Source organism: Sander vitreus, chromosome 7, assembly GCF_031162955.1.
Source record: "Sander vitreus isolate 19-12246 chromosome 7, sanVit1, whole genome shotgun sequence".
In the NCBI taxonomy this organism is placed as follows: Eukaryota; Metazoa; Chordata; class Actinopteri; order Perciformes; family Percidae; genus Sander; species Sander vitreus.
In genome coordinates this window covers 2,881,141-2,899,288 of record NC_135861.1, presented here as the reverse complement: position 1 = coordinate 2,899,288, position 18,148 = coordinate 2,881,141, and the positions used below count along the sequence as shown (strand labels likewise).

At 40.8% G+C, this 18,148-nt stretch overlaps 1 protein-coding gene across 1 annotated transcript; it reads right to left on the bottom strand.

The window, feature by feature from the left end:
- Positions 1–323: 323 nt before the first annotated feature.
- On the bottom strand, positions 324–17,687 carry LOC144520474 (putative glutamate receptor). Its single transcript, XM_078254208.1, has 10 exons — positions 17,476–17,687; positions 17,181–17,256; positions 12,582–12,613; positions 10,964–11,143; positions 8,732–8,955; positions 7,826–7,923; positions 6,303–6,514; positions 3,496–3,715; positions 1,842–2,092; positions 324–809 (listed from the first exon to the last, which is right to left on the bottom strand). The coding sequence occupies exons 2-10, from the start codon at positions 17,242–17,244 to the stop codon at positions 711–713; spliced, it is 1,380 nt and encodes a 459-aa protein (XP_078110334.1). The 5' UTR covers positions 17,245–17,256; positions 17,476–17,687; the 3' UTR covers positions 324–710.
- Positions 17,688–18,148: the final 461 nt, after the last annotated feature.

Below are 18,148 nucleotides of genomic sequence, written 5' to 3'. Positions count from 1 at the left end.
CAAATCATTGTTAACATTTTGTTGTCTTATTGTTGTAATAATGTCTTATTGTTCATTTTTGTTTTGTTTGTTTTTTGCATTTTATATGTGCTGTTTTAATTGTGCTCTGTAAAGCACATAGTCATTTGATAAATTATTAATATAAATTATTGATCTAATAAAACACCTCATCAGTAATCAGTAATCAGTAATGCTTTTTTGATGTCTTTTATGTTGTTGTTACTAAATGTCTAGATAATGTTTTGGGCTGCTAAGATGTGGTCATAAACACACTTCCACCATGAAAAATGTAATTGTATTGTATACTTTGAAACCAGAGAGCATTTGGGATATTGGGGGATTTATTTGGAATATACAAGCAAATAGAAAAAAAAGGTTATACCACTACTGTAGTTCAACAAGAAATATACCCGAGTTAGTAGGGGGGTGGGATGTAGATATTTGATAACATGCAGCAACATTGTAAACAATTCAAAGTGATTAGTATTTGCAGTTGGAAGCTCTAAGTCCCTAGATTTGTTGCGTAATACGCTGTAGCTGCTAGTTGATGTGTTCCATGTGGTCAAAGAGCTTTTCTGGAAAAATACGAAAACACACTGAACGACCACACAACACACTGTTACTACAGAGATACAGAAAGCTAGTGTGTGTGATGGAACAGGACAGAGGCTGACACTATCTTATCAAAAGCTAACATGTAAACTTTTCCTTTAGGCTTTGCTTTTGTCCGAGCCGTCTTGCTCTGCACTCTCCCCTTTGTTGCAAAATCGCTGGTTTAGCTCTGATGTCAACACCGAGCAGCATGATTTCTGTGAAAGAAAAAGAAGAAATGGTAAAGAAACTACCAGTCGAGAGCTTTGCTATTAGCTCTATGAGGCTGTATTTTGCCAAAGTGGGACTTTGAGCTAAATGCTAACGTCAGCTGGCAGTAAAATAAACAAACTACACACTTCGATACACTGGTTACGCTGATGACGTTTAACTATGTATCCATCTAATGTAAATAGCTCACGTTACTCTATCGTGTGAACAGTTAACTTTGTTTAATATTGTATGTGGCGTTTTCTTTTGCGGGGTGCAAATGTTCTGTCAAAAAAAGTTCCTTTCCAAGACTATATAGCAGAGCCACCGCCGCTGCGTCCGGAGCTTAGCACCGCCCAAGACGATTGTGATTGGTTTAAAGAAATGCAAAACAACCCAGAGCGTTTTTTATGTGTGGTGTAGCCAGTAGAGTGTGGATCAGGCCGCATTTTTCTGTCCGAGCCCGGCCCGAGCCCGACAGGCATTAAGATATTTATGTCCGAGCACGACCCGAGCCAGTTAAAATCTAATTTTTTTTCTTATACTAATGACACATTTACAAATGTACGTTTGTTTGTGTGGCAAGCCCGCTTTTATTAAGCAACTGTAGGAAGGCATTCGGAAATGTCAACAGATGAGTGCATCAGGGCACACGGGGCAACAAGCTCACGTTAACAGGCGTGCACCTACATAATAAGCTTTTTTAAATTTAAAACGTTCAATGCCTTATCACTCTGATGTGACCGAGCCCGACCCGAATCCGAACATCATTTCTAAATATCTGTCCGAACCCAGCCCAGCCTGTCGGGTTCCCGACGGGCTCGGTTGGGATATCCATCCTCTAGTAGCTAGACCTTATTACACAGCAATGTGGAAATAGGCAATGGGACTAGGGATTCACCAAAGTCCGAAACATTCATCCTAATTTGTCCAGAATCCATCCAATACTTGTTGAGATATTAAAGTAAAAAAGATAAATTATAGCCTGTTTGAGGCGCTACAAGGGCTCACCAAAGTCACACTGTGATAATCTTCCCTACCTTGCTATCCTTAGCTTGGTTGTGGGCCCTGGATACGAGCTCCAACAGGGCCAGCAGCAGCCCCACACCTAGTCCCAGGCCCAGGAGGAGGAAGAGGCCCAGCAGGTCATGGGGGTGCAGGGCCTCGGAGGTTTGGGCCTTGTCAGCACCCACGCAGCTGCTGGCCCACCACTTGTTCCTCAGATATGTCAGCTCGCCGGACTCACTGAGCTGGAGGATGGCAATGGAGAGGTTTTTGACCAACGGGGAACCTGGTGGAGCAAAGAGAGGTGGTGTGATAGAAGAAATAGGCTGATAAGTATCGAGTATCGAAAAAATGGCTTGTCATTCAATATCCAATTTCAATACCTAAGGAGTAAATCCCATCAGCGTCAGTGAGCCAATAAGCACGCAGCATGCTTCTACCAAGATCTTATAATGTTTGTGATTGGCTGTCTAACATTACACGCAGTAGAGACACGCAGGAAAAACGGTACTTACTACGGCTCACGTAGTAGGAGCTGGAAAATAAATAAAAAGATTTGTGCCGTAATTTTGTAATTTATTTTTGTTTTATTAAATTGGTATCAAAAGAAGTATCGTTTGGGAACCAGTATCGAAGTCAAGGTATTGGTATCGGTACAGCTATCGAATATTTTTGAATATTTACCCAGCCCTAGGTCCAACACTGATGTTGGTGGATAAGAGCCGGCTCACAGTCGGTGTTCCAGTTCATCCCAAAGTTCTTGGATGGGATGGAGGTCTTCCAAACCAATCTGGGTAAATAATGTCTTTACAGAGCTTGCTTTGTGCATGTGAGCACTGCCATGTTAAAACAGGAAAGGGACTTATATGGTTACTTCTGGCTCCAAAGATACCAAGATGGTGACGGTCGAAATACAAACTCCTAGCTTCAAAACGGCAGACCACAAAACAATGGGTGACGTCACTGATTTACACATTATTTTGTTACAGTCCATGGATGGAATGTACAAATGAGGGTAATGGAGCACACTTCTAGACAGTCACTCCTCGAAGGCATTCGAAGCATTGCACACACAAAAAGTGAAGGATTAAAAAAAAGAGAGCTTGGGAGAGAAGTGTAAACCCTGTTTTGAGACGCAACAAAACCTGAGAGCCCAGAGGCCTGTACTACGAAGCAAGATTTGGCGTTAACGAGGTAACTTCAGGTTCAACCCAGGGTTTTCTGTACCACGACGGTGGATCACTTGTTACCGGGTTAAATTGTCGTGGCAATGGAAAAGTGATGCGTCGTGGATGGGGAAGTGATGCATTGTGATTTACGCATTTACAGCGTCGGCTATTTTTTTACCAGCTTTCCTCCTGTTTTAAGAAGCAGCAACTGCATTGTGTTTTGCCTGTAAAACCGTATCTGTGTTCTTCATATTTATATAGAATCATAGTTTGCTCTTCCTATTCGTCCTTCCTATTGGTAGATGTTTGCGATTGGTCATATAGAGCAAACACCGCCTCTTTTATGTGAACACACGTGTTGCTGGATTGGGAAACCCTGGGTTGATTGAACTAAATGATAACCACCGTCGTGACACAGCTTATGCGGGACCGCAGTTGTTAGGTTAGGTGAAGCCGGGTAACTGAAATACATCTAGGGCATGTTGATCTTGATTCGTAGTACAAGCCTCAGATGACTCACCCAGAGGTGCTGCGATGGTGTAGGCTCTCATGGTGATGACTTCCTGTGAACGGTACAATTTACAGTAGCGAGCCACCGCCAAGTCCAAGGACACCGCTTCACCGATGAAGGCAAAGTTTCCCTCCTGGGTGCGGCGAAGACCCTCCTCCATGTTGGCCACGTAGCTCTTCTTACGCTCCATGTTTTCGTAGATATGCCGGTAGATGGGATTGTTGGAATTCTGGGAAACAAAACAATCCACAATAAAAACATGTTAATCTTCTCATGTGCTCAACACTGTGTTCTGAGCAGTGGTGGAGGAAGTACTTAATCTCAGTACTTAAGTAAAAGAACAAATAACCAGAGACATATTTACTTTAGTAAAAGTAGAAGTACCACAATGATAACCCTACTAAGTAAAAGTAAAAAGTATCTGATTTTAAATGTACTTTAAGTATTAAAAGTAAAAGTACTTGCATAATGATTTATTCTCTTAATCTTATTTGCATATTACCAAAAAAAAGATGGTTAGTTGGTTAGTTTGCACCTTGGTCAGTGAGGGCACTGTGTCTAGCGACTCGTGATTTACAAAGGGGTGGTTTAGTTATTTTGATGCTGATTTTCGACAGTATCCATACTGTCCACTACCAAAAAACAAGGCCTGGCTTTTAAAAAAGTTCCTATCCTAACCAGTATAAAATGGAAATATGTTGTTAGAATCGGAATGCGGTTGGCTTTATTCATGGATGTATTTTAAGACGGTTTTATTTCCTTTAATCATGGGAGCGTAAGCAAATAAAGTGTGTGAAGCAGCAGGGAGGCGGATTTGAAGAGGTCCAGCCAAATAAATAAGATATGAACGCGTCTTAAAGCTGTTTTACAGTCGCCGCAGCCAAGCTGGCGCGCGCCATCATGACGTCAAAATGACGTAGATCTTCCCGGGGCGCCCGGATTTATAGTCGCGCACCACTCAGCGGCGTGCGACAAAGCGGAAACAGGAAGCATGAACAAGCTCCTGGGCAACCGGAGGCCAGGACTCTCAGATAGTGATGGTCAAATGAAGCCTCGCGAACCACTGTTTTTATTTTTTGAGCTCACTAGATGGCGCTCTCTGTTCAACAAAGGGTTGAAAACACACTGAATTGCCATTCCTTTAACCTTTTTCTTTGAACAGAGAGCGCCATCTAGTGAGCTCGGAAAATAAAATCAGTGGTTCGCGAAGCTTCATTTGACCATCACTACTCTCAGAGTGACATGACAGGTCATCGAATCAAATCGAAGCATTGACGTCAATGCTGCTGCTAGTTCTGCCATTGTTTACCTTTTTCTTCTTCTTCTAGTCCGTAGAAATAGCAAAGTCGGTAGCCTTTCCTCAGTTGCGCCACCTCTGTTTAGGAGAAGACTGCAACTAGTGTCGCGACCACCAGCACGGGTATAAATAGTTACGGCGATTCCATGATGTCACATTTGCATGCGCCAGCTGGGCTGGGGTTACTGTAAAACACGCTTTACGCAGCCTGGTGGAGAAGTAAACAACGCTGTATAGAGAAATAGATGGCAACTATGATTTAAAAACGGGAATAATAAAAAAACAAACATATTCACTTTTACCGGAGGCTGTATTACCGAGGGTCAGCGGTGCTGCGCCCGGGCTCTGGAGCACCGGACCCGGCTTGGAAGCCGATGAAGGGTCGGCGGTGCCCCATACAGTATATCTATGGCAACCAAACTTCACTGGTGAGACAAACGTGTGACGGTCAGGAAGACGTTTTGGCAGGGGGAAAAACTGATCAGAAAATGTAACGAAAACGTAACGGAACGTTGTAGAAATGTAGTGGAGTAGAAAGTATAGATAATTGCTGCAAAATGTAACAAAGTAAAAGTCAAAAGTATGCACTATTGATTCTACTTAAGTAAAGTACAGATACGGGAAAAATGTACCTAAGTACAGTAACAAAGTATTTGTACTTCGTTACATTCCACCACTGGTTCTGAGTATGCAAGATATCAGGAGCACATGTTCCATTCAGTTATGTCAACATATCTCAGACGTTATAAATCAGCTGTAATTTATGTAAACTCTATTTAGTAGCTGCTGGATGCTTTAAAGCAGGGATCGTCAACACGGTCAGAGTCAATACAATTATTGTGAAATTATTGTTAATTTTTTCAAAAATTAAAAAAGTCTTAACACGAATCTAACATATTAGCAAAAATAAATCCCCAATGCTTACTGGCCTATAGTTAAGGTAGTCACTAAGGTAGCCATCCATAGATACAGATTAATCCTAAGGATTCTCTGTGCCACATGTATGTTTAACATTTAAACATGATTTATAAAACCATGCCAACAATAAGTAGGCTATTTTAAGAGCTTAGTATTGCAACAAAAAAAGGTATTTATAAAGGCTTTAGGCCGCCGACACTTTGGTCACACATTGTTGGCCCAGTTTAAAAATGCAACTTTATTTTATACAATATCGTTTATTTATGTTTATCAGTTTATTTTTCCCTTTCATATTCTTTTCTCCATCGTTTGTTTTTTTGTCTGTTGTTTTTTTTTTTTTTTTTTATACATACATTTATTGATGTGTATATTTGATTTTTCTTTTGTCTTTTACCTTGTTGTTACATATTAAACTGTAATCATACTCTATGTAAAAGGGACACTTTATAACCCCCTGGGATTTCCTGTCTTCCTTCCTACATTTTTTTCTGATGGATTGGTTATTATGTACAAATTATTTTGATGTGTGATGAAAAAATAAAAAACAATTGTCTCTTTCAGTTAAGGGGTCCTTGGCTTAAAAATTTTCGAAAACCCTTGCCTTAAAGAAAAGCATGGTGGATCCAGCCTCAACTGTGCCGTAATCTATCAGATCCTGGTTAGCGAGGTCTTCAAAACTCTTGATGACATGATTATCAGTGTGCATCACAGAGTTGAAGTTGCCAAAGTAGCTGGCCAAAAGCAGTACAGCAAACAGCCACCAGATGGCGCTGACTAGGCGTCCAGACGGGGCTTTAGGGTGAGGACCAGCACCTGTGAGGACACAGACAGCAGTCAAGAGGCTGCACACAAAACCTTTTAAAAGACATTAATATGCATTACATAAATCCATGCTCAATTAAAAACAATGCAGACAGGGTTTACCGATGATGATCATCACGTTGAATTTTGTATGATGTTATCAAGGTATAGTATTACATTATTTTGTGATTGTGCTGAAAGGTATACAAAATACATTGCTCCTCATTGTTCAGGCCCATTGAAATGTTAAATGAAAACAACTGGATAGAAGGAGTGAAGCATGGTGCATCAAGTTTTCCAAAACATCACAACATTGAATATGTTTATCATTGAATGTGAGTTATTGTTGCATATAAAATAAAATGGTTCTTCTCATCCAGTGATGCTTACCAAAGAAGCCTTCTCATCCAAACAAAGTATTTCCTCTCAGATTATACAAAAAAGCTAAAAAAGTTTAAATTGCAGGTATTTGAAATTATGTAGAATAACCATTCCTTTGTAATTTTATTGAATATACTGTGTGACTGTACATATATATATAATCTATTCTAGAGTATACTCTTACACTACAGTAAATCCTAAATATAAAAGATACAATGATTTAATTGTTTTGTTCTGTATCTACCACAAACATTAAAGATCCCATATTGAATCTTATTATAAAACAGGTCAACGAAAGTATCAAAACGCTCAATCTACAGAAAAATTTACAGCCAGAGTTGAGAAACCGTGCCTTTAAACGAGCCGCCAAGACTTCTGTACGGTGCAGACGCCGAGAGCGCAGATGTGGAACACCCAGAAATGCTGACCAATCAGAGCAGACTGGGCTTTTTTTAGAGGGGTGTTAAAGAGACAGGCGCTAAAACGGAGCGTTTCAGACAGAGGGTGAATACAGGTATATTCAGATTGACAGTATGAGAAAAATAATGTGTTTTATGAACAACAAAGCATGTAAACATGTTCTAGTAGACACACATAATACAATTATGAACCTGAAAATAAGGATGACATGGGACCTTTAATACTTTGTAAGGTGACTTTAAGTGTCCTGAAAGGCGCCCTAAAATAGAATGTATTTTTTATTATTACCACAAAGTTTTAGTTTTTAATAAATAAATAAAAACATTTAGGCTTTTAAGAGTTTTGCACATTGAAGTTGTGTTGTAAAATATTTGTGAAAGCCATTGTAACATACTGTACAATAACAAGGTGACAGTGAGAAAGCATAAAGAAAGAGAGCCAGCAGCAGCAGCAGCAGCAGCAGCAGCAGCGTGTGTGTGTGTTTCTGTGCCTGTGGTTGAGTTAAGCTGACTGCTGCCATACCTTGCAGGGTGAGAGCTCCTGTGATGTACCAGAAGCTGTGCAGCAATGTGAAGCTGTGCTCCTCCGTGTCTGGCTCAGCCCATTCAGTGGGACTGATCCTGCAGAAAAATGAAAGGCCTCAGAACCAGCACTGTTAAAGCAGCGAGATGCATATGTCAATGTCTGTTTACTGAAATATAACTTTCATGTCTGTGGAAATATAGTCTCTGCCAAAGCCACACATTCTTCTCCAATTGTTATTAGAAGCTAACGTGGATGTGTGCATTGGTACACAAACATGTAAAAGGCTCCCCACTCCTCCTTCATAGGAGCAAGACCTCCAGTTATTTATTACTCTCACAGAACAGACACATTTTTATAATCCAACCATACATTATTTGCTATATTACATAACATATCCATGATTACTGATTACTCTGTTGGTCAGTTAACAGTCAATTTTACAGAGAAAGGAGAGAGAGAGAGAGAGAGAGAGAGAGAGAGAGAGAGAGAGAGAGAGAGAGAGAGAGAGAGAGAGAGGGGGGAGAAGACCCCAAAAAAATAAAAAATAAATCTGGTAACTTCATATATATATATTTTTTTTTATTAGTTGTTTTTTTTTTCATCAGGTGGCCAAACATTCTTGGGGTTGTTGTATTTGACTAGACACCAAAAACACTTTTTTGTCCATCAAATTTAATTTTGTTTTGTGATTTTACTTCATTTGGTTTTCCTAACAAATAATGACAAATATCAAAATGTCCCCATTAAAAAATTAGTGTAATTTGTCTGTAACTGTAGAATGTAAAATACTGAGGACCCGTCCTGGTAGCTACAGCCCTATTTCTACCATACAATGAAGAAAAACAAGAGATGTAGATGCATCAGCTAGCAGTTTTGCGGGGACATTTAGCAGCTTGCACTTACCTGCCCACCAGGAACATGCAGAGACCTGTTAGCAGGAACGCGATGAGGACTCCGACCCACATGTCGGTGGAGAAAGGTGACAGCAGGCTGAAGCTACTCTCTTCAGAGGCCAGGTCTCTGCGCAGCATGAAGCCGATTCCTGTTTGCATGAAGGGGGTGGTCATGTCCACAGACTGCTCTCTGATCGCAGTGATGGTCAGCGGGGCCACTGCCAGGTCTGCGTCCTGATGGGTACACGCACACATATCAAACACAAGACACAGCAGAAACACGTGACATGCTGGGACATGCTACTGACATGCACAGTAGGTAATGTGGCGACACAGTACAAGGTGTTGAGCAACATGGGCTTTTGAAGATCCATGTCACTTATGTGACGGAATAGAATCATTCCCCAGGCTCACACATATTGTAGAATTGAGAATAAAGTTTACTGGACTTGAATAGCTGATGCTAACAACATGCTAACAACATGCTAACACTGTTACTTACTAATATCCAATTAAATTCTTGCTCAGCCTCGAACTTGCATATGATTGCTTGATCCTGATCTGCTCTTTTTCTTTTTCTCTGTCTTTGTTTGTTTGTGGCTGATGTTGTTTTGTTAACTGTTGTGTCTAATTGTAATTGTACTGTGCATTTATGTTGCTAAGGACCCCCTCGTCCAACATGTAATGACATTTTTACTGTCTTTACATTTGACAATATGCATGCCAAATACCGCAAAAAAGTATGCATCAAGGAAAAACCCCAGGTACTCTTCTTAAGAAATGCCTTTAATACATCTGGCACATTCTCAATAGAATCAGATGGGGGAGTTGGTCAGTTATCAGTAGTCGACGGCTGTATGTATGTGACATGCCTGAACATGTTATCACAGTAAAGCATACTAATTACTCAACTAACGTCTGGTCATTTCAAACACCAAACGAGAACATCACAAATATTTGAATATTTAATGCTCAATTGCAGCCTGTTAAATAATATGTACTACACTACTCAGGCTTATGCATTGTCAATGGTTGTTGTTACACGTTCTGTCCACTAGAGGGACGTCTAACATCAGCCTGGCCTTGAAGGGGACCTGCACGCAACTTTGTTTACTTTCATTTTCCACCACGAGCATACAGCGACAAACATAAATCAACAGAGAACTCTGTAATGAAACATTATCTAACAAGTGTAGTGAAGCGGCTCTGTTGTAAAGGCTAACAGTGCTTGGTTAGCACAATGATGCTAACTGCATTAATAACCAAGCCAAACAGTGCTGTCACTACTATTTTAGTGATGTATAGGCAACCCGTTTCTTGCAGATTGTCTCGTTACTGAGAGTACAGCTATTAGAAGATAATATATGAATTTGAAGCTAACTCTGACAGCTGTAGGGCAGCTAACATAAACTTTAGCTGTCTCCATGAAGCTACCAGCTACGCTAACTTTACTATACCTCGCGACGCAGTTAGAAAACAAGAACGAGCTAACTAATGTTAACATAAGCACTTTGGCTCGGTGGATGACGATTTTTAAGTCATGTTAAAACTATTTCCCGTCCTTCTTACGATTTCCAGCTGCAGGCTGTCACTCCCCCTTGTACTAACTTTACTCGGTACGTTACGTTAGCTCCGTAATGTTGTACTAACATTACTCGGTAGGTAACATTAGCTTAGACCTCACAATGCCTTGTGTTTCTCACTCCCGCTAAGTTATTGTTCATGAGACATGACATGAGTGACACATGCTGGTAGGCCATTGCAAGAAGAGGGAGATTAGCTAACGTTAGCCAACATATTTATAAAAAATGTCACATTTGAATATTAATTTCAGCATTCGAATAGTATTGATTTTTTTTACTATTCGAATTATATTAGAATTTCGGTATTCGTTTCATCTCATAGATACCTAATTTCAGATATCAGGTTTTACTGAGTGTACATTTGTCATATACAAACTACGTAAAGTTTCTCAGAATGAGATCCCACATTGTCCCATAAGCAGATCAATTTAGAGCTGTTTTAATGTTTATATGAATAGATATATAAATATAGATATATTCAAATAAATATCCATATACTCAAATTGACATGGGAACTTGTCAGCTCAACTGCTTGGTAATGGGACCTAAAGTAGCCTGTCTTTAGGTCCATGTATGTTAGAATCTGACATGCATGTATTGCTGGGTGACTGTATCCCATTTTAAGGAGAGCCAGTACAGTCGCAGTGTCTGTGATTTACCCCTCTGGTGATTTCCCCTATCATGCCGTTCCAGTTGCCGCTGGAGTCCTTGGCTCCATAGCGGTTGTCCTTCACCAGGTGCAGTTTGTACGTGAAGCCCAGCTTCTTGGAGAGCTCCGAGATCAGATCGATGCAGTAGCCCTCCAGCTCAGAGCCGCGGCTCATCGTGTACGGGTCTTGCTGAAGAGAACAGAACAAACAACCTCATTTTAACGGGGAGTGATTAATGTGAACTGATACCATGCTGGGAAGATAAAGAGGATATCTATTTATTTGAATTAGAAATGGAAATTGCTGCTTTTGGGTGACAATCTTATAATTTAAGAATTTTGGTGATTTTTTTAATGTGTGCAATGCTTTGATTTAAAAGTGGGGAAATCTTAGATTTAGATAAATACGCTACACATCAGTTGCACACTGTACATCCTGTAAATAACCTGTAATCTTGTTATGTGTGCAACGCTTTGATTTAAAAGTGGGGGAAATCTCAGGATGTGGAAGATTTATTTAAAGCATTATTCCGTTTTTTCCCTGCAGAGTTGTTCTTCTAATCAAGTCATTTCTTGTCTGTAATTGAAGTCCGTCAAGTATCATTTTCTTGGAAGAAATGAAAACATAAATAACAAAATATTACTTTTTCCAGATGCAAATCACCTTCTTGGAGACCCTAAACTCTTGATCAATTTCAAAACAGCTGGATTGGCAGCTCTATTGGAAACAGCTGTTATCTCACTGGACTAGAAAATCGTTTTGATTGATTTGTTACACTTTTAGGATAAAGTGATGCTGTGATTTAGGTTGATCTTCCAAGTGCTCGTGTTTGTTGACCTTTTGAAACTTCAGTAATGTCACCACTTAGTAAGATCTTAGCAATTACCTTGGTCAGTACAATGTTATTATTACTGATAGAATTGACTAGCCTGGTCCTACCAGACTCTGGTACATTTCATTTGTACAGAGAGTTTGGCCACTCTCCATTGACAAGTGTTAACTTCCTTGAAGGCGGGTACTCTGTTGTAATTTAAAACTATTGGATCTGCCCACTATTGGGGACGTGACGTCAGCTTAGCATCGCTAGCGTTCACCTTAGGGAACTCCTTCACCACTAACGGAGCGAGCTGGAAAATCAAACTTTTCCCGAACCCCGTGGGGAGGACGAGCACAACATCATGGCCACCAACACAACTTAGCAAAGATTGTTCTTGCTCGGGCTTTAATTTCTGGATATTCGGCAGCGTTGCCTCAATGGACCGAATGGCTTCGCTCACATCTTTCTCCGCCGCCATTACGGAACTACAACTCAAACTAGCGCACAACCTCAACGTCATCATTCTCAGTCACTCCCTCTGTTCACTGATTGGGCCGCCAAATATTTGGCCGGAGAAAACCTGCGAATATACCGCAAACCCAGACGGTGTACTGAAGGAAAATGGAAATTGAGCGGAAGTATGTAGGAGGGCGGAGCCAGGCTAAGAATTGATAGCCAAACTACAAAAAACAGACCCTTGTTGTATAACCCACAACTCCTCTTTTCGACTTGGTCGAGCTGTTTTACAGCTGCACACGGCCGCTGCCATCTTGGCATTCTAGTGAAGAGAGACGCACAAAGACACAATACCTTTATAGTGGTGATGGATAACTCCCTGGCACCTAGAATGGGACAAAAACAACAAACACCACAATCAATTTTGGATTCCTGCAATGAAGCAAGTCAATGTAATCAATGGCTAGCAGCACAAAGATGAGAGGATTTAGTCTGAGACAGTTCTTAGGCTGATTAGGACTTTGGTTTCATGTCTACAAGCTTATATGCAGACGGGCCTCTGAAAGCTTAATGAAGCATATTGTTGCTTTGAGTCCCTTCATGTTGTTTTTCTCTCAGCACCAGCAGTGAATAAGCCCAAACAGCCACTGGAGGACAATGACAGTCTTGTCTTTTTTTTGGGGGGGGGGGGGGGTGGGTTCTGGGGATACTCCTCCACCAAATTGAGCGAGAGTCAAACACTTTTTTCCCCCAGCATTCTGATGAAGTTTTATGCAACATTTTGTGCCTTTTCTGCATACATTTATGGTGCAAATGTCTTTCATTATTATTATTTTTAATAATACTTATATACTTTCTGCATATACAAAACATCCCACGTGAGAATGAAAAGACACAAGGAATATTATTATTATATTCTCCTTCTATATACTGTACATTGCAGTACAGTAGCATAACATGTCACATGTCACATGTCATGTCACTCAGTGAAATGACATGTTTTCAGTTTTGGGCTATTTCCATTCGGTTGTATAGGTTATAGGGTTAGATATGTAAAGATTTACATATATACATAGATTATCTAATGATGTTTTACAGTTTCTCTATCATAGCATTTGTTTGACCTTTTGTTTGATCATAATTACTGATAAAATATTTGTCTGTATCAGTAAATATGACCAAAAGTTCACTCTTCTCAAGACACTTTACAGATAGAGTAGGTCTAGACTACACTCTATAATTTACAAAGACCAAACAATTCCCCCAAGAGCAACAGTGGTGAGGAAAAACTTCCTTTTGGGCAGAAACCTCAGATAGACCCAGGCTCTTGGTGGGCAGCCATCTGCTGCTGCCGGTTGGGACACAGATACAGATATAGAGAATTATGATTCATAATAATTATAGCAGTTGGTATGATGAACAGTGGCAATTATAGTAACAATAAAGATAATGGAACTATGACTAGAAATAATTGTTGTTCAGGGCGTAGCAGGGTGTTGCGGGGCATAGTAGGGCATAGCAGTGCGTTTACATATGGGGGTTCCCATGTACCGTCTTCCCCTGCCACCCATCCAAGATCTCTCGCTACCCCTTTGCCACCCCATGTAAATTTTTAGATCCGCCAATGCCTCCCCACATCCCCCATGTAATCCGAGCGGGGGGATGATCCCCCAACCCCATCCCCAGCTTTACCCCAGACACTCGGAGCTGTTTTCTTTTAGCTGTAACTGTGACCAATGGCATTCCCAGCGTGTCCAGCAGGCCCTAACATGCCCTGGGGGAGGGGAGGGGGGAGGGAGAGGGGGGAAGATAAGATGGATAGACTAGGTACTAGGGGTGCTAAGTTCCTCATAACTGCATACGAAAACAAAAGCGGGGCCTGGCTGGGTCATATAAAGCCCATGACACCCCCGTCAGCCTCCTCTAGAGAAGATGGCAGGACCTAGGATGTGCGGAGATGCCTGTCAGCGTCTCTTCACCCCCCCCCCCACACGGTTAATTGATTTATCATGGTGCTTTTTGGACCACAACAAGGCCCCTTCACTGGTGAGAAATGGGATGTCACAGTGGACGGTGGCCCCTCTGTGCTTTGATGGGACTCCAACAGGCCAGCAGCGGGGCCAGCAGGCAGAGAGTCAAATGTGTGGAATGATTTGGGAGCGTGGGATCCAAAAGAAGCCTAAATAGAAACTTCAAAACATTGTTTGCAAAAATAGAATTTGAACTGAAATGTTTAACTTCAGGTTTGGCATAGTTGTTTGCACTTCAAACTTCAATGTTTTGCATTGTTTTAATCCAAAATAGAGTTTAGAGTCTCTGCTATTATATTTTCCGCCACTATCCTCGGGCCGGTAAGGTAATGATTTTTTTAATCATTACTTTATTAGCCTTATTCGGTGGGGAGAAAGCTATGCCTCTCCAGCTTCTCCCGTAGCTCTGGGTGTCCTGCACTGATTTGAGTGTGAGGTAAACTGTGCTACATCGTGTCTCCCCCATCTGCAGCACTGTTCACGGCCAGTGCGTTAGCATGCAGACCGTGTCGAAGGACAGTATTAATTAGATGATCGAGACAAGAAAGTCTCCTATATGGTCCTAGGGCTTTGATTATGTTGATGCCTTGATCTGTTACCAACACTATTCGGCTGAGGGAGCTATAGGTCGAGTTTTTTTTTTACGTTTCTTCATTCGGATCCATTTGCGATCCATTCCATTCTGAATAAACCAACAGCGCAGTTTACATGCTTCGTCCTTGTTGCATTACCGGTATTCATTAAGATAATTCAAACAGATTTCTGTAGTTCAAACAACTCGGAATTGTAGTTGAGAATGTCAGTTATAACGGCCCACGTATTAAAAAAGTGTCGGGTTTAAATCGGGCTCGGGCTCATAATTACAGTTAATGTGTCGGGCCGGGCCAGGGTTGGACGCAACGTGCACGGGCTCGGGTAGGGTCGGGCTTGATTTTTTGGGTCCGATCTAAGCTCTAATCCAAACCACGATCCTTTTCCTTAAAGGACAAATCCGGCGCAAAATGAACCTAGGGGTTAATAACACGTGTACCGAGTCGACCGTTCTCTGGGATATGTTTTCATGCTAATCGAATGTGACCAGTTTTAGCGCAAACCGCTAATTAGCTTATAATGCTAGTCGTCGCTATTTCTATACCACTAACAAGGCTCAAAATAACACCACACTTCCACAGTAGCATAATGAGGGTCCCTACATGTAAACAGAAGCATTGAGAACTTTGTAAGTATACAGACAGTTTATTAAAAAGATAGTTTATAAAGACAGTAGCGTTCACGTATACATGCAGGGGCCATTTTGTCACGACCAGTCGAACGACGAACTGTGCTTGAGCTATGTTACTGGTTACTGGCTGCAAGGCGTTCGTTGTTAGACTGGTCATGACTGTTTTCCCAAAATGGCCCCCGCATGTATACGTGAACACTACTGTCTTTATAAACTATCTTTTTAACAAACTGTCTGTACACTTACAAAGTTTTCAATGCTTCGGTTTACATGTAGGGACCCTCATTATGCTACCGTTAAAGTGTGGTGCTATTTTGAGCCTTGTTAGTGGTATAGAAATAGAGATTTCTTTTTACTTTACCCGTGCCCCGACGACTAGCGTTATAAGCTAATTAGCAGCTTGCGAAACTGGTCAAATTCGATTAGCATGAAAACATATCCCAGAGGTTATTAACCCCTAGGTTCATTTTGCGCCGGATTTGTCCTTTAACTTAACTAGTCGTTTTGGTGCCTAAACTTAACTGTCGTCGCCACATTTTCTCGGCTAAAAGCCATATGCATTCCTTCCTCTCAAAGTTATACTTTGTTCACAAATACAACCCAACCCTATGCAATATATGTCAATGTTTGCTGTCTACAATATCTGCACATGGCAACTATGTTATGGTTAAGGTTAGGGAATAACTGTGGTTATTGCTAATAAACTGTGTGAGTGTTGGCAGACACACCTGTGGCACAATGCAAATGACAACGGAAAAGAAAGATGTTACGATATTTTGCAGTACAATGGTTGCAGTTTTAAAAAATGTAAACCAATAAATGCTGATAACATCTCTCTCTCTCTCTCTACATATATATGCACCTTAATCAATATCGTATGTATGTTTTGTATGTTTGTCAGCCAATATTGAGTCTATCATTTCATATCAGTACCAACATACTGGTTGATTATGTTCATTTCTAGTATAAAAGTTACTGTCGAGTATGGAATAGGGGCCCATTGTTCTTTGGCTCTTATCACTGAGGTTGAAATCACTGAGATTCTTTCTGCCAAGTTATGTTAGTTCTAACAGTCCAGGTGTGACTGCAATGACTAAACAACTGCAAGTGGTCAAATAAAATCCTGAAAAAATAGCAAATGGTGATGTGTGTGTGTGTGTGTGTGTGCCTGTGAGCAGTGGCTGCTGGGTTTCTTTAGGTCATCCTGCTGCTGCAGAAGGTGAGCAGTTTGCATGGGAACAAAGGCACCACATAGGGAAGTTTTTTTTTTTTATCTGCCTTTTATGAACACTCAGAAGCTGAATAATTAACATTTTTTGATAGCTCTTGAAAACAACACTGAACATTGCAGTAAAATCTGTGGGATTTAGCCCTGAAAGAGGAGACATCAAGTTGTGACATGAAGAGCATCATGTGCAACTGGTTGGGTTTTTTCCATCACACCAGTGGTGGAATGTAACTAAATACATTTGCTCTAGTACTATACTTAAGTACAAATGTTGAGGTACTTGTACTTTACTTGAGTCTTTTTCTTATCATGCCACTTTCTACTTCTACTCTGCTACAGAGGGAAATATTGTACTTTTTACTCCACTAGATTCATTTAATGTTAAATAACATTTCAAATGCAGGACTTTTACTTGTAGTAGAGTAGAGCTGTGTTCCACGTGTTGCAGTGCAGGTTGTGTGTATTCGTCTTACCTGCTGCGATTATACATGCAGTCAGGGCGGCCACACAGACGACCAAAGCCACGCAGCCTGTCATGTTGCCACAAACCTGAAAATGACACTCATTAATACATTTCTTAACTAACTGTTTATCTCAATTTCCGATGGCGTCTAACCAAGAGCATCTAACGTTCACAATCATTTCAGGCATGATGACTGATTATGTTATATATTTGACTCGTTAAAACACTTTGCATATAATAGAAAATACTTAAATAAAATACTGGTAATTGTCATATCTACTGCTATAAAAGAAAAGTTCCCTTACCTCAGTTTCTTCAGGTGCAGTGTGAATTAGGACTCCAGGGAAACGTGAAAGAAATTGACAAGTCTTGCAAGTGGGCCGTGGGAAGGGTTGTGTGCAGAAGACTGTAGTGGGGGGTTTACATAGGAGAGCATGGGGAGGGAGGAGACAGAACCTCAAAGGGAGAATAAGCTAGTGATTGTTGGGCAGAGGTTTTGGCAGAATAAAGTCTGAAGGGGGATGATATCAAATTATTGGAGCAGGATGTATTCTAGTCCAGACTTATTCCAACGCCTACATGTTCAGACCCGTATCAATGACGTAGATTTGGAGGCAAAGCATGTTGATGCAAAGAAATGATTTACAATATACCACTGTTTTAGTTATTATTCTAGATGTTATAAGGGTCAGTAGGTCTGTTTTTTTTTCTTCAGCCCACTACTTTAAGAGTGAAGTGTAATTACGGTTAACAATGAGCGTCCCGATGGATGGATCGGAGGTCACAGGGAGTCGGAGGAAGAGATTTTATTTTGGAGCACATTCCCCCTCCCTCCTGACTAACCCTAAGGGACTCCTCAATCTTTCCTGTTTAACTGATAATGTAACGGAGGAAAAAAAAAAAAAAAAAAAACATCAGCTTGTTGTAGTCTTACTGTTTGAGCTCAGGGTCGTAAATAAAAAAAATAAAAAATACAAA